The sequence below is a fragment of the Rhinopithecus roxellana genome, chromosome 12 (assembly GCF_007565055.1).
Source record: "Rhinopithecus roxellana isolate Shanxi Qingling chromosome 12, ASM756505v1, whole genome shotgun sequence".
Classification (NCBI taxonomy): domain Eukaryota; kingdom Metazoa; phylum Chordata; class Mammalia; order Primates; family Cercopithecidae; genus Rhinopithecus; species Rhinopithecus roxellana.
Window position 1 is genome coordinate 10,814,236 of NC_044560.1, and position 27,682 is coordinate 10,841,917.

At 46.3% G+C, this 27,682-nt stretch overlaps 1 protein-coding gene across 3 annotated transcripts in view; it reads right to left on the reverse strand.

Moving 5' to 3' along the window:
• Positions 1 to 17,974, reverse strand: part of USP48 (ubiquitin specific peptidase 48) — a 112,597-nt gene extending 94,623 nt beyond the window's left edge. For 2 of the 3 annotated variants that reach the window (XM_030941933.1, XM_010364346.2), the window contains exon 1: positions 17,607 to 17,974. In XM_030941933.1, coding sequence (XP_030797793.1) covers positions 17,607 to 17,740 — 134 coding nt within the window. In that variant the 5' untranslated portion in view covers positions 17,741 to 17,974. The remainder of the gene's footprint in view (positions 1 to 17,606) is intronic. The other variant, XM_030941932.1, reaches the window with a different exon arrangement.
• Between the last annotated feature and the right edge of the window lie 9,708 nt (positions 17,975 to 27,682).

Sequence of the window (27,682 nt, forward strand, 5' to 3'; positions counted from 1 at the left end):
AAAAGGTTTGGGAAGCAACTGACAAACCAAATTAAATAAAACTCAACACCAAAGTTACATAAAACATCAAATATGGAAAGCTTCTTAAATTGTTGGCAATCCTTTAAATAGTATAATGAGTACTCAAAAAAAACCTAAATATATATATATATATATATATATTTTTTTTTTTTTTTTTTTTTTTTGAGATAGAGTCTCGCTCTCTTGCGCAGGCTGGGGTGCAGTGGCATGATCTTGGCTCACCGCAACCTCCGCCTCTCAGGTTCAAGCAGTTCTCCTGCTTCAGCTTCCCGAGTAGCTGGGATTACAAGCATGCACCACCACGCCTGGCTAATTTTTGTATTTTTAGTGCAGATAGGGTTTCACCAGGTTGGCCAGGCTGGTCTCAAACTCCTGACCTGAAGTGATCCACCCACCTCAGCCTCCCAAAATGCTGAGATTACAGGCGTGACCCACTGCACCTGGCTTAAATATATTTTAAAGCTTAAGAATCCAATCAACCTAGCAAACATTAAATAACTTCATTTTTTCCAAGCCTCCAAAAGTTAGGCCCCACTAAACTGGGATTCAAACACTACAGAAAAAGGAGAACCAGCAAAGCAAAAATGATTTTTAAGGTGAGACTACTTGAAAACACTAGAAATCTACTTTCTTTTTAAGAGACAGGGTCTTGCTGTGTTGCACAGGCTGGACTCAAATTCTTGGGCTCCAGCAGTTCTCCCACCTCAGCCTCCCGAATAGCTGAGACTGCAGGTGTGTACCACCATGCCCAGTCTATAATCTTTCTAAAAGGCTACCTCCCAAATTGGTATTAAAGGAAAAACGTTCAGGGCAGGAGAGAACTAACTGGCAAGTCAAAAGGAGTTGCCCAGTCTAAAGAGGATTATGTAGCTATTCAAACTGTAACGATTTTTTTTTTTTTTTATAGTGGGACTTCTTGGTTCTCCAAGGATGATTTGAAATGTTTCTCAAGCTTTATACAATTTGGGAAACACTGGCCAAGCACTTGGGAAAAAAAAAAACACACACACACACAGTATCTTTCAATTTTACTGGAAATCAAGATACCATTATTTACTTATAAATTTTCTTTCTTTCTTTCTTTCTTTTTTTTTTTGAGAAGGAATCTCCCTCTGTTGACCAGGCTGGAGTGCAGTGGTGTGATCTCAGCTCACTGCAACCTCCGCCTCCCGGGTTCAAGTGATTCTCCTCCCTCAGCCTCCTGAGTAGCTGGGATTACAGGCGTGCACCACCACGCCCAGCTAATTTTTGTATTTTTAGTAGAGACGGAGTTTCACCATATTGGTCAAGCTGGTCTCGATCTCCTGACCTTGTGATCCACCTGCCTCGGCCTCCCAAAGTGCTGGGATTACAGGCGTGAGCCACCGCACCCAGCCAAAAAGAGTTCAATGTAATACTCTGATGGCAAGAACACAAAGACAGGAACGTTCATATACTGCACACAGCTGGTAGGAGAAAACCCTGCAAAGGTAATGTATATCGAAAGCCTTTTCGACACACATTATGTTCATGATATTTTCGCAATGTTTTTCTAAGAAAATAATTAGATGGGCAGATAATATTTACTTATAAGATGTTCTCAATATTAAAAAAAGAGCCTCCTTCCCTTACAAAAAGGAAGAGGAAGTGGAGGAGGTGCGGGGAACACAACAAGAAGACAAAGGCAGGTAAACAAATGCCCAACAGGAAACAGTTAAACGGTTCTTTAGGGTATGTAAAATGGAGTATTGCACAATGATTCCACATTTCTGGGGGAGGCTGGATGCGGTCGGTGGCTCACAGCTGTAATCCCAGCACTTTGGGAAGCTAAGGAGGGAGCATTCCTGGAGCCTAAGAGTTCAAGGCAGCAGTGAGCTATGATCATCCCACTGCACTCCAGGCTGGGCAACAGAGTGAGACTGTCTCATAAACAAACAAACAAACAAAGTTTTTCAAACACACAGAAAACATAAGAATGTTTAGATCCAGTAGGAAGCTTTTCTTCTACTGTACTTCTTTTTTACATTGTCCCAAATGCAAGGCTAATTTTTTCTTAATGATTAGATCGCTACCTCAGGAAGCCAAGGGAAAGGAATGAGGTATAAAAAGTTTGCAAAATACAAAAAAGTCTCAGCAGGTACCTCACTCAACTCCAACATGGAAAAAATCTCCAGCCCTACAGAGACTGAGCATCGCATCAAGTTCCTGATTGCTGTTTCCCAGGAGGATGCTGGAAAGGATGCCACAACCACAAACTCTCCAAAAGGGGAGCCCCTCAGTTTCGTGAATACAGAACTGGCTGCCCTCACGCAGAACCACAAGGACCCTGGTGTCCTTGACCACATGACGAAGAAACTACACCTCAACTGTGACAGGCAGTTAAGATTTCCAAAAATTACTTAATCTTTTTTGTTTCCCTCACCTCAGACTGAAAAATTTCTTAATCTTATGGGCAGGATGGCCCTAGTTCACCACAAGCCATGACTGCTTTATCATGGCTACCTATTCCTAGAAGCAAATCTAAGGAACCCTTGGGTCTTGCCTTCAAGCCCCGCCCCTGTCAAGCCCCACCCCCTCTTTCCTTCTAGGCTCTCAGTCACCATCTCCTCCTCATGGCTCCCACACACCCTAAACCCAGCATACCCACTACCCATGCAGGCCACTGCTGCTAGTAGTAATGACACAGTATCGTTTTGTTTTTGGTTTGTGTTTTGAGGCAGGGTTTTGCTCTATTGCCCAGGCTGTAGTGCAGCAGTAAAATCGTAACTCAGTGCAGCCTGGTCTTCCTGGCCTCAAGTGATCCTCCCATCTTTGCCTCCCAAACTGCTGGGATTACTAGCATAAGCCACCGCACTTGGCCCAATATCATTTTTTAAAACACACACACAGTTTTGTCATGTATTTAATTTTAAGTAATTGTATTTGCTTTCCCCATGTATGTCTTCCTTTTGCTTAGAGTTGTTGCTTTTGCTAACATCAGATTAGCAGTCATTCAATCCTCTGCTACTTTGCTAAAGTCATAGAGATCAAGTAACCTCAAATTATTCCATGATCTTACTTCCCAACTGATGAGAAGAGTCAATTCCAGGTCTAAACATGAAAGATAAAGCAGGCCAGGCACGGTGGCTTACACCTGTAATCCCAGCACCCTGGGAGGCCGAGGAAGGTGGATCACGAGGTCAGGAGATCAAGACCATCCTGGCTAACACTGTGAAACCCCGTCTCTACTAAAAATACAAAAAAAAAAAATTAGCCAGGCGTTGTGGTGGGCGCCTGTAGTCCCAGCTACTCTGGAGGCTGACCCAGGAGAATGGCGTGACCCCAGGAGGCGGAGCCTGCAGTGAGCTGAGATTGTGCCACTGCACTCCAGCCTGGGTGACAGAGGGAGACTCAGTCTCAAAAAAAAAAAAAAAAGAAAGAAAGAAAGATAAAGCAATACAACTTATAGAAAATAACACAGGAGGCCGGGCGCGATGGCTCAAGCCTGTAATCCCAGCACTTTGGGAGGCCGAGACGGGCGGATCATGAGGTCAGGAGATCGAGACCATCCTGGCTAACACGGTGAAACCCCGTCTCTACTAAAAAATACAAAAAACTAACCGGGCGAGGTGGTGGGCGCCTGTAGTCCCAGCTACTCCGGAGGCTGAGGCAGGAGAATAGCGTGAACCCGGGAGGCGGAGCTTGCAGTGAGCTGAGATCCGGCCACTGCACTCCAGCCTGGGCAACAGAGCGAGACTCCGTCTCAAAAAAAAAAAAAAAAAAAAAAAAAAAGAAAATAACACAGGAGAATATTTAGGACCCTGAGGATGATAAATCTTTATCTTATGGGAGCTACATGATGAGAACTTTGAACACAAAGAAGAGAACAGACATTGGGGTCTTACTTGGGGGTGGAAGGTGGGAGGAGGGAGGGGAGCAGAAAAGATTTTTTTTTTTGAGACAGGGTCTCGCTGTCACCCAGGCTAGAGTGCAGTGCCAAGATCTCAGGTCACTGCAACCTCCGCCTCCTGAATTCAAGCAATTCTCCCACCTCAGCTTCCCAAGTAGCTGGGATTACAGGCATGCACCACCATATCTGGCTAATTTTTGTATATCTGTATATTTGCCATGTTCCCCAGGCTGGTCTCGAACTCCTGGCCTCAAGTGATCCACCTACCTCAGCCTCCCAAAACGCTGGGATTAAAGACATAAGCCACTGTGTCAGGTCTACAAAAAATTTTTGAATTAGCCAAACATGGTGGTGAGCGTCTGTAGTCTCAGCTACTGGGGAAGCTGAAGTGGGAGGACCACCTAGACAGACCCCAGAGGTTGAGGCTGCAGTGAGCTGTGATCACACCATGTACTCCAGCCTGGGTGATGAAGTGAAATCCTGTTATCAAAAAAAAGACACTAAAATATATATGCTGAATGTTCACTGCAGCTTTATTCATAATGACCAAATACACGGAAAAGTCAAAATGACCATCACTAGTAGAAAGGAATATAATATATAGTATATACCCACACACTGAAACAACGTACAGCACTGCTGGTCCCATTGGCTCATGCTTATAATCCCTTCACTTTGGGAGGCCGAAGTGGGCAGAATGCTTGAGCCCAGGAGTTCCAGACCAGCCTGGGCAACATATCGAGACCTCGTACCCCACCAACAACAACAACAACAAAAAATTGTACAGCACTAAAAGTGAACACACTACTGCTTACACATAAATTAATCTTATAAAGTTGAGTGAAAGAAAACAGAAGCAGAAGAAATGATAATGTATTTATATACATAAAGTTCAACATAGGCAAAATAATCTGCTGAATTCAAAGTAAGGGTAAGTGGTTCCCTTCAAGGAAGAGAGGTAGTAGTAACTGGTAGGAGAAAAATGGAAGATAAGGGTGTCTTGAAGTGCTAGTAATGTTTCGATCTTGGTGGTAGATACATGACAGATAAATTTCTTTTGTGATAATTAGTCAATCAAGTGTTACTCTTTTTGTTCTTTTTTTCTGAGACAGAGCTCACTCTGTCGCCCAGGCTGGAGTGCAGTGGCATGATCTCGGCTCACTGCAACCTCCGCCTCCCAGGTTCAAGCAATTCTCCTGCCTCAGCCTTCTGAGTAGCTGGGACTACAGGCACGCACAACCATGCCCTGCTAATTTTTTGTATTTTTAGTAGAGATGGGGTTTCACCATATTGGCCAGACTGGTCTCAAACTCCTGACCTCAGGTGATCCGCACACCTTGGCCTCCCTAAGCCCTGAGATTACAGGCATGAGCCACCGCACCCAGCCAATCAAGTGTTGTTCTTATGATTTGTGTGCTTTTCTGTATGTAAAAAAATAAATTTTCAAGCTGGGTACAGTGGCTCATGCCTGTAATCCCAGCACTATGGGACACTGAGGCAGGCAGATCGCTTGAGGCCCGGAGTTGAAGACCAGCCTGGCTAAGATGGTGAAACCCCATCTCTACTAAACAATACAAAAAAATAAGCCAGGCATGGTGGCACATCCAAGCTACTCAGGTGGCTGAGGCACAAGAATCACTTGAACCCAGGAGGGGGAGGGTACAGTAAGCTAAGATCATGGCACTGTACTCCAGCCTAGGTGACAAAGCAAGATTGTCTCAAAAAACAATTAAAATACAAATAATTGTTTAAATAAATTTTCAAAATCGAGACCATCCTGGCCAATATGGTGAAACCCCATCTCTACTGAAAATACAAAAAGTAGCTGGGAGTGGTGGCATGCGCCTGTAGATCCCAGCTACTTGGGAGGCTGAGGCAGGAGAATCACCTGAAACCGGGAAGTGGAGGCTGAAGGGAGTGAAGATCATGCCACTGCAATCCAGCCTGGGTGACAGAGCGAGACTCCGTCTCAAAAAATAAATAAAGTATTAGTAATTATTAATATATTAATTATAAATTTATAATAATAATTATAATTTTATAATTATGATTTTATAAGTATAAATTATAGTTAATATAATTATAAATTATGTATTTTTCATGAGAACGATGAGAAAAATTCTAAACGGAATTTAGGTCTCACCTTATCAAAAAGTTTTTAAATATTATAAAATAATTAGAATTGTGGAATCAGTACAGTTATTCAATGAAATTAATCAATGGCAAAAAAAATGGGGTTGAGAAGCTGGGCACGGTGGCTCACACCTATAATCCCAACATTTTGGGAGGCCAAGGCAGGCCGGTCACCTGAGGTCGAGAGTTCGAAACAGTCTGACCAACATGGAGAAACCCCGTCTCTACCAAAAATACAAAATTAGCCAGGCGTGGTGGCACATGCCTGTATTCCCAGCTACTCAGGAGGATAAGACAGGAGAATCGCTTGAACCCAGGAGGTAGAAGACGCGGTGAGCCGAGATTGCGCCACTGCACTCCAGCCTGGGCAATAAGAGCAAAACTCTGTCTCAAAAAAAAAAAAAAAAATAGGGCTGAGAAATAAACCCAAGTAAATATGGGAATTTGCCATGTAATAAAGGTGGCTTTTTAACTGGTGAGGGAAAAGACTGAATTGTTCAATAAACGGTTTAAAACAATTGAGTAGCCATTTGGTAAAAAGTAAAATTAAAATACTGATGGATCCCCACCTCAATGCATAAATCAAATTAAATTATAAAAACATAAAGGTTGCATAAAAGTAAACCATCAGTACTAAAACAAAACATGAGTGAATATTTTTATAACCTCAGAATTGGGAAATCCAGAAACCATTAAAAAAAGCATTCATAAATTTTACCACATAAAAAAATCAAAAACTAATGTACCAAAAGGAAAAAAAGCCCACAAAGTCCAAAAATACCGCAGAAAACATCCTGGACTGAAATATTCAATAAACTAGGCCGGGCGCGGTGGCTCAAGCCTATAATCTCAGCACTTTGGGAGGCCAAGGCAGGTGGATCACCTGAAGTAAGGAATTCAAGACCAGCCTGGCCAACGTGGTAAAATCCTGTCTCTACTGAAAATACAAACATTAGCCTGCAGTGGTGGCGTGCATCTGTAATCCCAGCTACTTGGTAGGTTGAAGCAAAGAATAGCTCGAACCTGGGAGGCAGAGGGTGCAGTGAGCTGAAATTGCACCATGGCACTCCAGCCTGGGAAACAGAGCGAGACTCCATCTCAAAAAAAAAAAAAAAAAAAAAAAAAAAAAAGGAAAAAGAAAGAAATATTCAGCCAGGCACAGTGGCTCACGCCTGTAATCCAGCATTTTGGGAGGCTGAGGCGGGCAGATCACATGGTCAGTAGTTCAAGACCAGCCTGGCCAACATAGTGAAACCCCATCTCTACAAAAATACAAAAATTAGCCAGGCATAGTGGTGGGCACCTGTAGTCTCAGCTACTTGGGAGGCTGAGGCAGAAGAGTCACTTGAACCCGGGAGGCACAGGTTGCAGCGAGCTGAAATCACACCACTGCACTCCAGCCTGGGCGACACACTGAGTCTCCGTCTCAAAAAAAACAAAAAGAAAGAAATATTCAATAAGCTCTTGAGAATCAGTAAGAAAATGACCAACAATCCAGATCACACAATTCACAGGAGAAATACAAATGGCAAGTAAATATAAAAAGGAGACGGGACGCAGTGGCTCATGCCTGTAATCCCAGCACTTTGGGAAGCCAAAACTGAGGATTGCTTGGGCCCCGGAGTTCAAGACTGTCCTGGGCAACATGAGATCCTATCTCTATAAAACTAAAAAATAAAATTAAAAAGATGCTCAACGTCACCAGCAAAAAAATGGCAAATGAAAATAAGATGCTATTTTTCACTAATCAAATGGAAGTTGAGAATAGGAATGCTTTGAATAAGGTAATAGGCACACTCACTCTAGAGGACCAGGATAAATGGTATGAACTTTTGGCATCTATCAAAATTCTGAACAGTACTTTTACCTCAGCAATTTCTCATTTAGCAACCTAAGTGAAAACACTCACTCAACACTCAAGATCAACGCAGAGGGCTGGCTAGGGCAGCACGGGTTGTAATATCAAAATCCAGAAACCCCAAAGTCCATCAACAGGAAACTGGTCAAATAAATTATAACGCAGGTTAGGCACAGTGGCTCACACCTGTAATCCCAGCACTTTGGGAGAGCAAAGTGGAAGGACTGCTTGAAATCAGGAAGTCAAGACCAGTCAGGGTAGCACAGCAAGACCCCATCTCTATTTTTAAATAAACTATATAACTGGCTGGGTGTGATGGCTCTACTAAAAATACAAAAATTAGGTGGGTGTGGTGGCGGGGGCCTGTAATCCCAGCTACTCAGGAGGCTGAGGCAGGAGGATCGCTTGAACCCGGGAGGTAGAAGTTGCAGTGAGCCAAGATTGCCCCGTTGTACTCCAGCCTGGGCAACAAGAGCAAAACTCCATCCAAAATGATAATAATAATAATAATGAGGCAGATATGCATTTGGGGCTCCTGCTAAATGAGATTTTAGCTTCTCTTGTCACACACAAAATTTGTAACTGTGAGATAACAGATGTCAATCTGCTTCACTACAGTTACCATTTTACTATCTGTTAATGTATCCTACGTTATATACCATAAACACAGTATCCTATGTTATATACCACAAACACACATAAAAATATTTTTTTAAAAAAGAATAGGACCGGGTGCGGTGGCTCATGCCTATAATCCCAGCACTTTGGGAGGCTGAGGCAGGTGGACCGCGAGGTCAGGAAATCGAGACCATCCTGGCCAACGCGGGGAAACCACATCTCTACTAAAAATACAAATATTGGCCGGGTGTGGTGGTGCGCTCCTATAGTCCCAGCTACTCGGGAGGTTGAGGCAGGAGAATCGCTTGAATCCGGGAGGCAGAGGTTGCAGTGAGACAAGATCACGTCATTGCACTCCAGCCTGGCGACTGAGCAAGATTCTGTCTCAAAACAAACAAACAAACAAACGAGAAAAGAATATCCGGGTGCGGCGGCTCAGGCCTGTAATCCCACCACTTTGGGAGGCTGAGGAGAACGGATCACCTGAAGTCAGGAGTTCCAGACCAGCCTGGCCAACAGGGTGAAACCCCATCTCTACTAAACTACAAAAATTAGCCAAGCATGGTGGCCCATGCCTGTAGTCCCAGCTACTCTGGAGGCTGAGGCTCCAAGAATCACTTGAATCCAGGAGGCTGAGGTTGCAGTGAGCCAAAATCACACATTGCACTCCAGCCTGGGCAACAAAGCAAGACTCTCTCAAAAATAAATAAATAAATAAGGCAGATTTACATGCATGAATAATAGAAACAAGTTGCAACAAAGTATGTATTGTGACTCCCCTTTTTTCTTTTTCCTTTTTTTTGAGACAGGGTCTTTCTCTGTCACCCAAGCTGGAGTGCAGCGGCATGATCTTGGCTCACTGCAACCTCCACCTCCCAGGCTCAAGCCACCCTCCCACCTCAGCGTAGCTGGGACTATGGGTCTTCATTAGTGTTATTTTGTTTGGTTGGTTGGTTTTTATTGAGACAGAGTCTCACTCTGTCACCCAGGTTGGAGCGCAGTGGCTCAATCTTGGCTCACTGCAACCTATACCTCCTGGGTTCAAGTGATTCTCGTGCCTCACCCTCCTGAGTAGCTGGAATTACAGGTGTATACCGCCACCATGCCTGGCTAATTTAGTAGAAATGGGTTTTTGCCATGTTGACTAGACTGGTCTCAAACTCCTGACCTCAAGTAATCCTCCCACCTCGGCCTAACGAAGTGTTGGGATTACAGGCGTGAGCCACCGCGCATGACCCTCATTAGGATTTTGGACTAGAGCTACAAAGCCACTGATGTAAGGTGGCATGACACTGGCTTTCTACAGTGCTTCACACATTTCTGTAATGTTTTAATTTGGTAATAGTCATATGATGTTTCCCTAATGAGAACAAGACATTGTACTCCTATACATGGCTGGAAATATAAGCAAATTCAGTCTTTGAAAATTCATATCAAGGCTGGGCATACTGACATGCACTTGTAATCCCAGCTACTCAGGAAGCTGAGGAAGGAAGATAGCTTCAGCCCAGGAGTTTGAGACCAGCCTAAGCAACATAGTGAGACCCCCGTCTCAAAAACAAAACAAATTTCATATCAAAAAACTGTATAACAAAAAGAAACTGTAATAAAAAAAATACGTATTAAACATATGACACCCTTTGCACTAGATCAAAAGGTGTGACTAACACATTATGTGGGTGAGGGTATGATATATATGTAAGATACACAATGACAGGGAAACATAAAGAGAAACCCTCATTCTGAGGGGCAATTTAGCAATATGGATCAAAATGAAAAACATACATCCCGTACCAAACAATTTTACTTCCAGGAACTTACTTGACCACTGACCTCACTGTGAGCAAACAAGTCTGCCCTCAAGACATACAATATTTGCAGAATTCTGTAGACAGAGGATTTTAGTATACACTGCTTTCATCCTGTGATTGTCCTAAGTACTTTCAGAAATGTAAACAGTCCTGACACATGTGGTCTTTGAATGTGGTCAAACACCTCATTCTTCAGCTTTGGTATCTCATAACGAATCGTTGCATAAAGTATGAAAAATACATATTGGTGATACTATTTATTTATTTAATCTCTTCTTGCAAAGAGAAGAAATAAACAAAAGGAGAAAGGCTCATGCCTGGAATCCCAGCAATTTAGGAGGCTGAGGACGTAGGACTGCTAGAGCCCAAGAGTTTGAGACCAGCCTGGACAACATGGCAAGACTCTGTCTCCATAAAAAAGGAGAAAGTGGATAGTGTCTTGTCTCAAAAAAAAAGAAGAAAGTGAGTAGAAAGAGAGCTTTTTGGATAGCTAAATAAAAACTGACAGGGCCAGGCACAGTGGCTCATGCCTGTAATCCCAGCACTTTGGGAAGCCAAGGCGGCGGGATCCCTGAGGTCAGGCGTTCGAGACCAGCCTGACCTACAGGGCAGAACCCCATCTCTACTAAAAATACAAAAATTAGCCGGGCGTGGTGGTGGGTGCCTGCAATCCCAGCTACTCAGGAAGCTAAGGCAGGAAAACCGCTTGAACCCGGGAGGCGGAGGTTGCAGTGAGCCAAGATTGCACCACTACACCCAGCCTGGACAACAGAGTGAGACTTCATCTGAAAAAAAAAAAACCACCAAATATTAGCCGAGTGTGGTGGAGCATGCTTGTAGTCACAGCTACTTGGGAGGCTGAGGTAGGAGGATGGCTGAAGTCCCTGGGAGGCAGAGGTTGCATTGGGCTAAGACTGCACCACTGTACTCCAGTCTGGGCAACAGAGCCAGACTTTGTCTCATAAAATTAACTAATTCATTAATTAAAACTGCTCAAACCTTGGGTGAGGTGTGGCTTCTTACAAGACCAAAAGCATCAAAGAAATAGTACAATGTTGGGGCCAGGTAGTTCACACCTGTAATCCCAGTACTCTGGGAAGCTGAAGCAGGACTGCTTGAGGCTAAAGGTTCAAGGTCAGCCTGGGTAACATAGCAAGACCCCAACTCTACAAAAAATACCAAAAAAATTAGCTGGGTGTGGTGGTACAACCTGCAGTTGTACCTACTGGGGATGTTGAGGCAAAAAGATCACTTGAGCCCAGGAGTTTAAGGCTACAGTGAGCTACGATCACACCACTGCTCTCAAGGCTGGGTAACAAAGTAAGACCCTGCTTCATTAATAAGAATAAGAAGATGGAGAAGAAAAAGAAATTGGACTACATCAACATTAAAAGCTTTTGTACTGAAAATGATACCACCAATAAAACTAAAAGCCACAGAAATTAGAAAAAAATATTTCCAAATCATGTATCTAATAAGGGACTTACATGCAGTATATATAAAGAACACAACTCAGCCGGATGCAGTGGCTCATGCCTGTAATCCTAGCACTTTGGGAGGCTGAGGCAGGCGTATCACAAGGTCAGGAGTTTCAGACCAGCCTGGCCAGCATGGTGAAACCCCGTCTCCACTAAATATACCAAAAAAAAAGTAGCTAGGCGTGGTGGTTTGAGTCTGTAGTTCCAGCTATTCGGGAGGCTGAGGCAGGAGAATCACTTGAACCTGGGAGGTGGTGGTTGCAGTGAGCCGAGATGGCACCACTGCACTCCAGCCTGGGTGACAGAGCGAGATTCTGTCTCAAAAAAAACAAAACAAAAACAAGACCAAAACAAGATCACAACTCAATAATAAAAAGGTAACTCAATTTAAAAGCATGCAAAGGATTTAAACAGACATCTCTCCAAAAAAGATGTATGCATGGCCAATAAGTACACAAAAAGATGTTTAATATGATTACTCATCAATGAAACACAAATCAAAACATAAAAGACACCACTTCACACCCACTAGGATAGCTAAAAGAAAAAAGGCAGTAACAAGTACAGGGACATGCAGCAATTGGAATCCTCACACACTGCTTGTGAATATGGAAAATAGCGTAGCCACTCTGGAAAGCAACCTGATAATTCCTCAAAATATTAAACACAGGCATGGTAGTTCGTGCCTATAGTCCCAGCTACCAGGGAAGCTGAGGCAGGAGGATCAACTGAGCCCGGGAGTTCAAGGACAGCCTATACAACATAGCAAGACCCTCATATTTAAAAAAAAAAAAAAGCCAAAAAAAAAAGGCCATGAACTCATGCAAGTGCAGCATTTTAGGGGGCCAAGGCAGGAGGATCACTTGAAGCAAGGAGTTCAAGATCAGCCTGGGCACTAAAGTGGGACTCCATTTTCAAAAAAAAAAAAAATTTTTTTTTTTTTTTTGAGACGGAGTCTCGCTCTGTCACCCAGGCTGGAGTGATGCAGTGGTGTAATCTCGGCTCACTGCAAGCTCCGCCTCCCAGGTTCACGCCATTCTCCTGCCTCAGCCTCCTGAGTAGCTGGGACTACAGGCATCCACCACCATGCCTGGCTAACTTTTTGTATTTTTAGTAGAGACAGGGTTTCACCATGTTGGCCAGGATGGTCTCGATCTCCTGACCTCGTGATCCGCCTGCGTCGGCCTCCCAACGTGCTGGGATTACAGGCGTGAGCTACCGCACCTGGCAAAAAATTTTTTTTAATTAGCCACGTGTTGTGGCATGCGCCTGTAGTGGCAGGAGGCTGAGGCGGGAGGATTCCTTGAGCCCAGGAGTTCAAGGCTGCAGTGAGCCATGATTGCACTGCAATCCAGTCTGGGTTACAGAGTGAGACTTCATTTTAAAAAATAAATAGGCCAGGCGCGGTGGCTCAAGCCTGTAATCCCAGCACTTTGGGAGGCCGAGATGGGCGAATCACGAGGTCAGGAGATCGAGACCATCCTGGCGAACACGGTGAAACACCGTCTCTACTAAAAAATACAAAAACTAGCCGGGCGAGGTGGCGGGCGCCTGTAGTCCCAGCTACTCGGGAGGCTGAGGCAAGAGAATGGTGTGAACCCGGGAGGCGGAGCTTGCAGTGAGCTGAGATCCGGCCACTGCACTCCAGCCTGGGTGACAGAGTGAGACTCCATCTCAAAAAAATAAAATAAAATAAAAAATAAAATAAAATAAATAAAAAATAAATAAATAAAAGTTAAAAGTGCTGGGTGAGGTGGCTCAAGCCTGTAATCCCAGCACTCTGGGAGGCCGAGGTGTGTGGATCACCCGAGATCAGGAGTTCAAGACCAGCATGGCCAACTTGGCGAAACCCAGTCTCTACTAAAAAATACAAAAAATTAGCAGGGTGGGGTGGTGGGCACCTGTAAGTCCAGCGACTGGGAGGCTGAGGCACGAGAATCGCTTGAACCTAGGAGGCGGAGGTTGCAGTGAGCCGAGATGTCACCACTACACTCCAGCCTGGGCAACAGAGAGAGACTCTGTCTCAAAAAATAATAATAATAATAATAATAATACAGTTAAAAGTTACCACACAACCCAACAATCCCACTTCCAGTTCTATAATCAAGAGAAATAAAAACAAATGCCCACATAAAAACTACATGAACGTTCATAGCAACATTATTCATAATAACCAAAAAGTACAACCCAAATGTCTATCAGCAGATGAATGCAAATAAAAAATGTGGTAGATACAGAGATATGATGGCATATTGTTATTACTTTTTTTTTTTTTGAGACAGAGTCTCGCTCTGTCGCCCAGGCTGGAGCGCAGTGGCGCGATCCAGCTCACTGCAAGCTCCGCCTTCCGGGTTCATGCCATTCTCCTGCCCCAGCCTCCCCAGCTGCTGGGACTACAGGCACTAGCCACCACGCCCAGCTAATTTTTTGTATTCTTTAGTAGAGACGGGGGTTTCACTGTGTTAGCCAGGATGGTCTCGATCTCCTGTCCCCGTAATCTGCCCGCCTCAGCTTCCCAAAGTGTTGGGATTACAGGTGTAAGCCACCGCGCCCGGCCGATGGCATATTATTGATCAATAAAAAGAAAAGAGGCAACAAGCACATGAAAAGACGCTGAACTCATTAGTCACTAGGAAAATGCAAATCAAATCCACAAAGATGTATCACTTCACACCCAACTAGGAGGGCCTAATCAGAAAACAGAAAATAGTACGTGTTTATGAGGATGATGAGGCAGTTGAACCCTCATACATCACTGGTAGGAACATAAATCGGTACAACCACTGTGGAAAAGTTTCACGGTTCAGTAAGTTAAACACAGAATTGACTGTGTATGACCCAGTAATTCCACTCCCAGGTAAAGAACTGAAATCGGATGTTCAAACCAAAACTTGCATGCAAATATTCAGAGAAGTCCTACTCAAAATAACCAAAAGTTGGAAGTTATCAAAATGTCCCTCAACTGAAGAAGAGATATATAAAATGTGGCATCATCCATAAAATGGAATACTACTCAGCCATAAGGAATAAAGTACTGACACATGTGCAGGAGGGATAACCCTTGGAAACATTATACTAAGTGAAACCAGACACAAATGGCCACGTACTGTATAACTCCATTGCTGTAATATTCCATGGAAATATCAATAGAGAAATCCAGAGACAGAAAGTAGATTAGCAGTTGCCAGGGGCTGGGGGAGGGGGAAAAGTGGGACGTGACTAACAGATGCTCAGTTTCCTTTTAGGATAATGAAAAGTTCTGGAACCAGACAGTGGTGATGGTTGTACAACACTATAAAGGTATTGAAACCCACCGAATTGTGCACTTTAAGATGATAAACACTGTTATATGTATTTCCCAGGTATTTTTTTAATGAAGTGCTAAAACATGCTACAACATGGATGACCCTTAAATACATGGCAAGTAAAGGAAATCAGTCACAAAAGTCTATGTATTTTAGGATTCCATTTATACGAAATGTCCAGAATAGGGAAATTTAGAGACAGAACATACAGAGAATACAGAGGCCAAGATAAGATAATTTTTTTTTTTTTTTTTTTTTGAGACAAAGTCTGGCCCTGTTGCCCAGGCTGGAGTGCAGTGGCACCATCTTGGCTCACTGCAACCTCCACCTCCCAGGTTCAAGCGATTCTCCTGCCTCAGCCACCCCAGTAGCTGGGATTACAGGCGCCCGCCACCACGCCCGGCTAATTTTTGTATTTTTTGTAGAGACGGGGTTTCACCATGCTGGCCAGGCTGGTCTGGAACTCGTGACCTCGTGATCTGCTCGTCTTGGCCTCCCAAAGTGCTGGGCTTACAGGCATGAGCCACCACACCGGGTCTATTCTTTTTTTCTTTTAAAAACTGTGTGGCTCACGCCTGTAATTCCAGCACTTTGGGAGGCTGAGGCGGGTGGATTACGAGGTCAGGAGATTGAGACCATCCTGGCTAGCACGATGAAACCCCGTCTCTACTAGAAACACAAAAAATATTTTTTTAATGTATTCTTTTTTAAAATTTTTCCAGCGTCTCACGACGCTGTCTCGGGAAAAAAAAAAAAAGAAAGAAAAAGTATCAGCCAGGTGGGCAGTGGCTCACGCCTGGAATCCCAGCACTTTGGGAGGCCAAGGCAGGCAAATTATCTGAGGTCAGGAGTTCGAGACCACCCTGACCAACATGGAGAAACCCTGTCTCTACTAAAAAAAAAAAAAAAAAAAAAATTAGCTGGACATGATGGTGCATGCCTGTAATCCCAGCTATTTAGGAGGCTGAGGCAGGAGAATCGCTTGAACCAGGCAGGTAGAGGTTGCAGTGAGCTGAGATCGCGTCATTGCACTTCAGCCTGAGCAACAAGAGCGAAACACTATCTCAATAAATAAATAAATCTCTCTCTCTCTCTCTCTCTCTCTCTCTCTCTCTCTCTCTCTCTCTCTCTCTCTCTCGGAACTATTGGCCCAGCATGGTGGCTCACGCCTGTAATCCCAGAGGAGGTGGGCAGATCGCTTGAGCCCAGAGCTCAAGACCAGCCTGGCCAACATGGCGAAAACCCGTCTCTACTAAAAATACAAAATTGAGTCGGGCGTGGTGGCCCATGCCTCTCATCCCAGCTACTCGGGAGGCTGAGGTGGGAGGATCGCTTGAGCCACGGAAGTGGACGTTGCAGTGAGCTGAGCTTGTGCCACTGCACTCCAGCCTGGGTGACAGAGTGAGACCCTGGCTCACAAACAACCAGAACTATTAAGAGTTTACATTATTTGGTTAGTCTGGAAACTAATTACGTTGAGAAACTGACTGAAGCTTGATTATTTCTATTATACACAGGCTTCAGTCATTCCAGAACTTACTGTTAAAGTCAGATTTACCCTCCTTGTGAGACAGACGCCCAGAGCTTGGACTTGTTCGTTTGCTTTATAGAAACTCCCTAACTTATTTCACGTCTCAGACTAGACTTTAAGCTCCAAAGCCCGAGACCATACTTCCATTCCTTCAGGATCCCCCAGCGGAATGTAAAAACTCCAGAAAGCATTTCCTAAATGCCTGCCGAAAGCCGGCTACTGAGCATGCCCGGCTTGGCCAAGTCAATTTCAAAAACATTCTGAAACAAAAACTATAGTTCCCACGTTACAAGGTGGAAAAAAGGGAGCAAACGGGAGCAAAGCCTAAGGATTCAATCTACAAGAGGGGGTTAAGGAAAGGCAAGGTTCAAGGGCGGGGCAGACGTGAAGGACAGCACTATCACAGCTCAAACTTGGTACTCGGTAAAGTGGTGTCGAACCAGAACGACCAAAGCAAAGCTAAAAAAAAAAAAAAAAAAACTAGATTAACGAGTGAGGGAAGGTCAACGGGGGTGCAGGGTATCGATGACGTAGGCTGACCACAGTTTTTTCTAAAGCTGCCCTCTCCAAAAATAATACTAAGATGATCAGGCCATCGGTGTCAACACCAACAAGATACACTGTGATGAAGCTCACTTTCAAAGTTCCTTTTTACAAACGAAAGAGCCGTGCTGTGGCCAAGATACCCCAGCCATCAACGCTTGCTAAGCTCTCGGCTCCTGCCTTCATCTCCACCGCCATCTTCTGGATGGGAACCCAAACCTTCCTAAAGTGCTTTGGCCAGCATCACCTCCGCGCACAGCCCGGGAAGGCTGCGTTTCCCAGGTCGCGCAGACGGCGCAAAAGGAAAAACTCCACCTCGCTCGGCTTGCGCCTCCCAAATGTACGCAAAGGGCTGGCCGTCTTCCTTCCCCCCACCCCGCCGCCCCGGCTTTCCAAGGTCCGGCGCAAGGGGCCCGCGAGGCGCGGTGCGCGGGCCTCACCTGCACACGCCGCGAATGCAGGGGTCCAGCCAGATGCGGTAAGCGGTCTCGATGTGCTCCTGCGACACCTCCTCGGGCCGCACCGTCTCCGCCCAGCGCCAGGCCGCCTTCTCCAGCTGCAGCCGCGGGGCCATGGCCTTGGCCCCAGGAACGCCTCCCGAGCCAGACCGCCGCCGCCGCCGCGGTCTGCACCGCCGCCCCAATGGGCTCCGCCACCTGCCAGCGAGGAGGACCCGGCGCTCCCTCAGGCAGCTGGCCAGTCAATCACCTGTGCGCGCCACTACCGCCGCGCCCGCCCGCGCCCGACCCGCACGACCGGCCGCAAAGCGCCGCCGTCGACACCCGACACACCCCGCGCCCGCGGACGTTAAAGGTGGACTCCCCACGGCGCTAGGCGCATGCGCGTTCCCAGCAGCCTCTGCGCCTCCCGCGCCCCTAACCCGACGGGCTGAGGAAGAGGAAGCGTAAGTCCGAGGCAGTCTTGCCACGTCCTCACTGGCGCTGCTGAAAAAGCAGCGTCTCAGTCCCCGTTCAGGGCGGCACCCTACGTACCACTACTCTAACAAACCAGTGCCTCGAAAACTAGTTCTTGGCTCCAGTACTTCCCTTTTAACCATGAAGTTTTCACGCTACAGGCTACTCAGCACACACCATAGGCCCGCCCAGACTGGAGCGGGACCTGTTTAGGGTCAAAACCGAGTCGCCAAAGAAAAGCGGGACCTGTTTAGGGTCAAAACCGAGTCGCCAAAGAAACCAGGGTCGGCTCTTTAGAGGGAGATTTAACTTGAGCCTGGACCGGTTCCGAACCCCTTTCCCGAGCCCTCCTGACGTCATAGGACGTTCTAACCTTTTCCTGTGCTGGGGTGGGACTACGTGTCCCGGCATGCCCTGCGTCCTGTCACTCACTGTGAGGCATGCTGGGATTCGTAGTCTTCGAGGTGGGAGGGCTCGGTGCGCCGCAGACTATGCAGGCGGGGATCGGAGGTGCCAGGGTGGAGTTTCTCTCGTCAGCAAGGTCATGCTTGCTGTTGGCTCCCTTGTCAAAACTGTTATCTCTATGCCAGGATTTTCTCGTTCCTCTCTAGCTCCTGGTTTAAAACATTTCCTTTCTGCGACTCCTGCCTGCCCCAGGACATAAAGAGTAGCTGTATGAGAATTGTTTTGCAAACTGTAAAGAACTCTACTAAAGTGAGGATATTTAAGAATTTTGCATTTGAATTAGAGCCCTGCCAGAATCTAAACGCTAATTTCTGACTCAACTGCTTGCCCGCTGGAAAACCTTAGGCTGAATTCTTCAGATAAACATTCATTGGGCAGGGCACGGGGGCTCACGCCTGTAATCCCACCACTTTGGGAGGCCGAGGTGGGCGGATCACCTGAGGTTAGGAGTTCGAGACCAGCATGACCAACATGAAGAAACCCCGTCTCTACTGAAACGACAAAATTAGCCAGGCGTGTCGCTTATGCTTGTAATCCCAGCTACTCGGGAGGCTGAGGCAGGAGAATCACTTAAACCCGGGAGACGGAGGTTGCGGTTAGCCGAGATCACACCATTGCACACCAACCTGGGCAACGAGAGTAAAACTCCGTCTCAAAAAAAAAAAAAAAAAATTCACTGAAGGCAGGAAGAAAGTAAGATGTGGTCCCTGCCCCTGGAGGTGGGTTAGGGAGTGAGCAGTAGAAATACAAAGATCCCCATCCCAGTCTTGGGAGGCTTTGGGGTACTTGAGTAAAGGCTTCCCAGAAGTAATCCCGAAGCCCACCTTTAACAGATGAGTTTGACTTAGCCAGGACAGACGGAAGACACCATTTCAGAAAAACCACAAGGTGCAAAGGCACAGAAGAGAAAAGCTTGGCGTGAGAGGGCCACAATTTCTGAGACAGGGACAGGTGAGAGTTATGGCTTGAAAGGAAGACCTTGCCTTTATTCAAGGTACCCACTGAAGATGTAAAGCTATTGAGTGCTATAATAGAGATTCGCATTTTGTGTAGTGAGGCAGGGAAGAGTCTTTTTTTTTTTTTTTTTTTTTTTTTTTTTTTTTTTTTGTGAGACGGAGTTTTGCGCTTGTTGCCCAGGCTGGAGTGCAATGGTGTGGTCTGGGCTCACTGCAACCTCCGCCTCCCAGGTTCAAGCAATTCTCCTGCCTCAACCTCGCAAGTAGCTAGGATTACAGGCCTTTGCCACCACGCCCGGCTAATTTTTTTTTCTATTTTTTAGTAGAGATAGGGTTTCACTGTGTTGGCCAGGCTGGTCTCAAGCGATTGTCCTGCCTCAGCCTCCTGAGTAGCTGGATTACAGGTGCCCACCACCACACCCGGCTAATTTTTGTATTTTTAGTAGAGACAGGGTTTCACTATGTTGGCCAGGCTGGTCTCAAACTCCTGACCTCAGGTGATCTGCCCACCTCGGCCTCTCAAAGTGCTGGAATTACAGGTGTGAGCCACTGCGCCTGGCCTCCTCCCCTTTTTAGACCATATAGGGTAACTTCCTGATGCTGCCATGGCATTTGTAAACTGTCATGCACTGGTGGGCATGTCTTTTAGCATGCTAATGTATAATAATTAGCATATAATAAGCAGTGAGGATGACCAGAGGTCACTCTCATGGCCATCTTGGTTTTGGTAGGTTTTGACCGACTTCTTTTGTAGCAGGACAAGATGCAGACAAAACTCCTCGGACACCGAGTTAAAGAATGAAGGAGTTTATTCGGCCAGGGGCACCAGCAAGACTTCTGTTTCAAGAGCCGAGCTCTCTGAGTGAGTAATTCCTGTCCCTTTCAGGGCTCACAACTCTAAGGGGGTGCATGTGAGAGGGTCGTGATTGATTGAGCAAGCAGGGGGTATGTGACTGGGGGCCGCATGCGCTGGTAATTAGATCGGAACAAAACAAGATAGGGATTTTCACAGTGCATTTCTATATGTCTGTAATCTATAGACAACAGAATCAATTAGGTCAGGGGTCGATCTTTAACTACCAGGCCCAGGGTGCAGCGTCGGGCTGTCTGCCTGTGGATTTCATTTCTGCCTTTTAGTTTTGACTTCTTCTTTCTTTGGAGGCAGAAATTGGGCATAAGACAATATGAGGGGTGGTCTCCTCCCTTACTTTTACTGCATTCTGTTTTATCAGCAACGTCTTTATGACCTGTATCTTATGCAGACCTCATATCTCATCCTGTGTCTAAGAATGCCTTACGCCAGGCACGGTGGCTCACGCCTGTAATCCCAGCACTTTGGGAGGCCAAGGTGGGCAGATCACCTGAGGTCAGGAGTGAGACTAGCCTGGCCAACATAGTGAAACGTTGGCTCTACTAAAAATATAAAAATTAGCCAGGCGTGGTGGCAGGCACCTGTAATCCCAGTTACTCGGGAGGCTGATGCAGGACAATCGCTTGAACCCAGGAGGCGGAGGTTATAGTGAGCTGAGATTGCAGCATTGCACTCCATCCCAGGCAACGGTGGGAGACTCAGTCTCAAAAAAAAAAAAAAAAAAAAAAAAAAAATGCCTTAACTTCCTGGGAATGCAGCCCAGTAGGTCTCAGCCTTATTTTACCCAGCCCCCATTCAAGATAGAGTCACTCTGGTTCAAACACCTCGAACAGAATGAGGACTTGCTGTAGCTTGATGATGTTGACCTGTCTGGTATCTCTTCACCTTTCTGATATTTGACCTTCAAGTCTGGTCACACCCCTTTCCTCGGTACCTGCAGCTCCCTGTGTAATCCCTTGCTTCACTTAGTACATAATGAAATTGTGACTATCATTCACCGTGAAGACACTACTTTTTTTGAGACGGAGTCTCGCTCTGTCGCCCAGGCTGGAGTACAGTGGCCGGATCTCAGCTCACTGCAAGCTCCGCCTCCCGGGTTTACGCCATTCTCCTGCCTCAGCCTCCGGAGTAGCTGGGACTAGAGGCGCCTGCCACCTCGCCCGGCTAGTTTTTTGTATTTTTTAGTAGAGACAGGGTTTCACCATGTTAGCCAGGATGGTCTCGATCTCCTGACCTCGTGATCCGCCCATCTCGGCCTCCCAAAGTGCTGGGATTACAGGCTTCAGCCACCGCACCCGGCCAATATATGGCAGTTTTCTAAATTGGATAATTAAGTAGAATTTCTACCAAATGAGATAGCAACACCAAAGAAGGAGCAGATTTAGAAAGAAGATGATTTCGGCCAGGCGTGGTGGCTCACACTTGTAATCCAGCACTTTGGGAGGCCGAGATAGGCAGATCACCTGAGGTCAGAAGTTCGAGACCAGACTGGCAAACATGAGGCAAACCCCGTCTCTACTAAAAATACAAAAGTTAACCAGGCGTGGTGGCAGGCGCCTGTAATCCCAGTGGCTTGGGAGGCTGAGACAGGAGAATCGCTTGAACCCAGGAGATGAAGGTTGCAGTGAGCCGAGATTGTGCCATCACACTCCAGCCTGGGTCACAAGAGCGAAACTCTGTCTCAGAAAAAAAAAGAAGGAAGGTAATTACAGTTTTGAATATATTGCGTTTCCGGTGAGTCAGGGACATCCATGTCAGGAAATCAGGTGTGAGTCTGAGTCTCGAGGGGGTATGTTGCTTCTGCATCATGAGTTTTTCAGTCTCTACTGGATCATTCTCATTAGCATTCACTTATGCTATAATTTGGCCAGGCATGGTTGCTCAGACCTGTAAAAAAATCCCAGAATTCTGAGAGGCTGAGGCAGGCAGATCACTTGAGCTCAGGAGTTCGAGACCAGCTTGGGCAACATGGTGAAACCCTGTCCCTACAAAAATTAAAAAATTAGTCAGGTGTGGTGGTATGCACCTGTAGTCCCAGCTACTCAGAAGGCTAAAGTGGAGGGATGGCTTGAGCCCAGGAGGTCGAGGCTGTAGTGAGCACAGATTGTGCCACTGCACTTCAGTCTAGGCGACAGAGGGAGACCCTGTTTCAAAAACAAACAAAGCCCAAATGTGCTAATTTGCTATACTTTCTCTTAAGTTTAACAAACCCTCTCTTGACTCCCACATCCCCTTCCAGCTACTGTCCCATTTCTCTTTTTCCCTTTATAGCAAAATCCTGGAAAGCATTTTCTGTACTCTTCTCCAATTCTCCTCCTATTCCTCCTTAAACCTCCCAAATCAGGTTCTTGCCTCTATCACCCCCAAAACTGCTCATATGAAGATCACCAGTGGCCTCCACCTTGTTAAATGCGATGGTAAACTCATACTCTATTTACTTTGCTAGACCTGTTAGCAGCAATTGACCCAGTTATTCACTCTTTCCTCTTAGAAACACTTTCTTTTCTTAGATCACAGGGCGCCACACTCTCCTAATTTTCTCATTACTACTGGCCATCCCTTTCAGCGTCTTTTGCAGGTTCTTTCTCCTCTAACCTGGAAACTTGAATGGCCTAGGGTTCAGTCCTTTGGACCTCTCCCTTAACTTTATTTACTCCCTGGGTGATCTTGTTAGAAATGCTTGTTCCCCAGTGCCCTAAAGAAATAGCACTTCAGGCCGGGCGTGGTGGCTCATGCCTGTAATCCCAGCACTTTGGGAGGCTGAGGTGAGCGGATCACAAGGTCAGGAGATTAAGACCATCCTGGCTAATACAGTGAAACCCCATCTCTACTAAAAAATAGAAAAAATTACCTGGGCGTGGTGGCGGGCACCTGTAGTCCCAGCTACTTGGGAGGCTGAGGCAGGAAAATGGCATGAACCCGGGAGGCGGAGCTTGCAGTGAGCCGAGATGGCACCACTGCACTCCAGCCTGGGCAACAGAGCGAGACTCCTCCTCAAAAAAAAAAAAAAAGAAGAAGAAGAAATAGCACTTGAGGCCGGGCATGGTGGCTCATGCCTGTAATCCCAGCACTTTGGGAGGCTGAGGCAGGTGGATCACGAGATGAAGAGATCAAGACCATCCTGGCCAACATGGTGAAACCCCATCTCTGCTAAAAATACAAAAAATTAGCTGGGCATGGTGGCACACGCCTGTAGTCCCAGCTACTCAGGAGGCTGAGGCAGGAGAATCGCTTGATCCTGTGAGGTGGAGGTTACAGTGAGCAAGATTGTACCACTGCACTCCAGCCTGGCAACAGAGCAAGACTTCATCTCGCCGGGCGCGGTGGCTCAAGCCTGTAATCCCAGCACTTTGGGAGGCCGAGACGGGCGGATCACAAGGTCAGGAGATCGAGACCACCCTGGCTAATACGGTGAAACCCCGTCTCTACTAAAGAATACAAAAAACTAGCCGGGCGACGAGGCGGTCGCCTGTAGTCCCAGCTACTTGGGAGGCTGAAGCAGGAGAATGGCGTAAACCCGGGAGGCGGAGCTTGCAGTGAGCTGAGATCCGGCCACCGCACTCCAGCCTGGGCGACAGAGCCAGACTCTGTCTCAAAAAAAAAAAAAAAAGACTTCATCTCAAAAAAAAGAAAAAAAAGAAAAAAAAAAGGAAATAGCACTTCAACATACATTTAATTTCCTCAGCAAGGCCATTTTTACTTTCTGCAGAAAGGGTACACTCACCAGCAGTTTTGCCATGAGAGTACACCGAACAAAGGGGATGGGTCATTTATAACCTGATGTGTCCATCCTACTACTGTGTCTGGTTTCCATTGGCTGGAACGGGACCTCCCATTCTATATTTGTCCCAATTGGCTACCAATTTAGAACTTTTTAAAAGAGGCAAAGGCTGGCCAGGCATTGTGGCTCACACCTGTAATCCCAGCACTTTGGGAGGCTGAGGAAGGCAGATCACCTGAGGTCAGGAGTTCGAGACCAGCCTGACCAACATGGAGAAACCCTGCCTCTACTAAAAATGCAAAAAAAAAAAAATTAGCTGGGTGTGGTGGCGCATGTCTGTAATCCCAGCTACTGCCCAGACTGAGGCAGGAGAATGGCTTGAACCCGGGAGGTGGAGGTTGCAGTGAGCCGAGTTCCTGCATTGCACTCCAGCCTGGACAACAAGAACGAAATTCCATCTCAAAAAAAAAAAACAAAAAAAGAAGAAGCAAAGGCAGAGGAGAACAAAGGAAGGAGGAAGTAATGTGTGGAACACTGAGAAAGGTAAAAACACCTTCAAATAAGGAAGAGGAATAGGCTATGAGCTAATGCTTGCTTGGACCAGTATAAGCATGCCAGGGCAAATATTTAGGCTAAATTGTGGGAGCTAAGAACCTAAAAAGTACATTGATTTCTTTATCACGGCTGCAGATATTTAAGAATGTTAGCACAGGTCTTTGAATAAATTTTGCTTCTAAGAGAAGTTACTGGTTTTTTTTTTTGAGACAGAATTTTGCTCTTGTTGCCCAGGCTGGAGTGCAATGGCGAGATCTCTGCTCACCGCAACTTCTGCCTCCCGGGTTCAAGCGATTCTCCTGCCTTAGCCTCCCTAGTAGCTGGGATTACAGGCATGCACCACCACGCCCGGCCAATTTTGTATTTTTTCAGTAGTGACAGAGTTTCTCCATGTTGGTCAGGCTGGTCTCGCACTCCTGACCTCAGATGATCCGCCCACCTCAGCCTCCCAAAGTGCTGGGATTACAGGCGTGAGCCACCGTGCCTGGCTGAGAAGTTCCTATTTATTCCTAATTAGATGGGGAGGAAAGTCTCCTTGAAGAGGAAACTCTACTTTTTACAATCTCATCTCCTCCTGCTATGTGTGGATGACTTCCAAATTCACATCTCCAGACCTGACCTAACTTCTAAAACGCTAGATTTATATATCCTATTGCTTGTTGGCATCTCCAATGTGCAATAGATATCTCACATGTTACAAGGCCAAAAGGTATTCCTATTCCACCCCACCCTCCCCTCTCTTCACATATCCTTCCATCCAAAAGACAGTAATCTTTCATCTTGGTAGGTGTCAACTTCATCCTACCAGAAATCTTGCAGGTCGACTTCTCTCTTTCCCTTACATCCCCATCCAGCCCTGCAAAACCAGTCAGCTGTGCCTTCACAATACAGGTAGAGGCCGGGCACAGTGGCTTACGCCTGTAATCCCAGCACTTTTGGAGGCCGAGGCATGCCACCACACCTGGCTAATTTTTGTATTTTTGTAGAGTGATCTACAGATCACTTGAGGTCAGGAGTTCAAGACCAGCCTGGCCAATATGGCAAAAACCCGCCTCTGCTAAAAATACAAAAAAAAAAAAAAGAAAAAATTAGCTAGATGTGCCAGGCGCAGTGGCTCATGCCTGTAATCCCAGCACTTTGGGAGGCCAGTGCAGGCGGATCACGAGGTCAGGAGATGGAGACCATCCTGGCTAACACAATGAAACCCTGTCTCTACTAAAGAATACAAAAAATTAGCCGGGCGTGGTGGCGAGTGCCTGTAGTTCCAGCTACTGGGGAGGCTGAGGCAGGAGAATGGCGTGAACCCAGGAGGCGGAGCTTGCAGTGAGCCAAGATCACGCCACTGCACTCCAGCCTGGGGGACAGAGCGAGACTCCGTCTCAAACAAACAGAAAACAAAATATATGTAGAGTGCCATAACTTTTCTGTTACCATTATCACTCTGGTCTCACCCAGATTATTGCAAAAGCTTCCTAACTGGTGTAAACCAAAAATAAAATGTAAAGGTGTGGGCAGGGCACAGTGGCTCACACCTGTAATCCCAGCACTTTGGGAGGCCGAGACGGGCAGATCACAAGGTCAGGAGATCGAGACCAGCCATGGCTAACATCATGAAACCCCGTCTTTACTAAAAACACAAAGAACTAGCCGGGCGAGGTGGCGGGCGCCTGTAGTTCCAGCTACTCAGGAGGCTGAGGCAGGAGAATGGCGTAAACCCAGGAGGCGGAGCTTGCAGTGAGCTGAGATCTGGCCACTGCACCCCAGCCTGGGCGACAGAGCCAGACTCCGTCTCAAAAAAAAAAAAAAAGAAATTCAAAAGTGTCCCAACCACCTAAACGGACTCACTCCTCGGCCAGGGTACCCAAAAGTTAACCTGAAAGACTGGTTCAGGCCTTGATAGGAAGTGGGGTCAGCCATGCCTCATTATGCCCTCCTTCCTTTTGGAGTTCAGGAAAAGTGACCAGCATTTAGCATCAACACAGACCTTAAAGTCTTTTTTTTTTTTTTTTTGAGATGGAGTCTCGCTCCGTCACCCAGGCTGGAGTGCAGTGGCGCGATCTCAGCTCAATGCAAGCTCTGCCTCCTGGGTTCACACCATTCTCCTGTCTCAGCCTCCCAAGTAGCTGGGACTACAGGCTCCCGCCACAACGCCTGGCAAATTTTTTTGTATTTTTAGTAGAGACAGGGTTTCACTGTGTTAGCCAGGATGCTCTCGATCTCCTGACCTCGTGATCCACCCGCCTCGGCCTCCCAAAGTGCTGGGATTACAGGCGTGAGCCACTGTGCCCGGCCAACTACTTTTTAAAAAGTCCAAAGAAACAAGTAAAATTCATTTAATAGTATATTTAAATTAACCAGTCATGGTGGCACATGCCTGCAGTCCCAGCTACTCAGGAGGCTGAGGCAGAAAAATCACTTGAACCTGGGTGGCAGAGTTTGCAGTGAGCTGAGATTGTGCCACTGCACTCCACCCTGGGTGACAGAGCGAGACTCTGTCTCGAAAAATAAAAATTAAAAAAATAATATCTTTAACTTGATAGCTCGTGCCTGTAATCCTAGCACTTTGGGAGGCCAAGGCAGGCAGATTGCTTGAGCCCAGGAGTTCGGACCAGCATAGTGAAATGTTCGAGGCAACATGGCAGAACCCTGTCTCTCTACAAGAAATACAAAAGTTACCTGGTTGTGGTGGCGTGCACCTATAGTCCCAGCTACTCAGGAGGCTGAGGTGGGAAGATCACTTGAGCCCGGGAGGCAGAGGTTGCAGTGAGCTAAGATCACACCACTGCACTCCAGCCTGAGTGACAGAGTGAGACCTTGTCTCAAAAAAAAAAAAAAAAAAAAATCTTTAGTATATTCAGAATATTTATATTTCCACATGTAGTCAATATTTTTCAGTGTTATACAAAGACTAATGGATGTTCTACATTCTTTTTTCCACACTAAGTTTTGGAACTCTGGTGTGTATTTTGCACTTACAGCTCATCTCAGTTCACAGGAGCCACATTTCAAGTGCTCAATAGCCATATATGGCAAG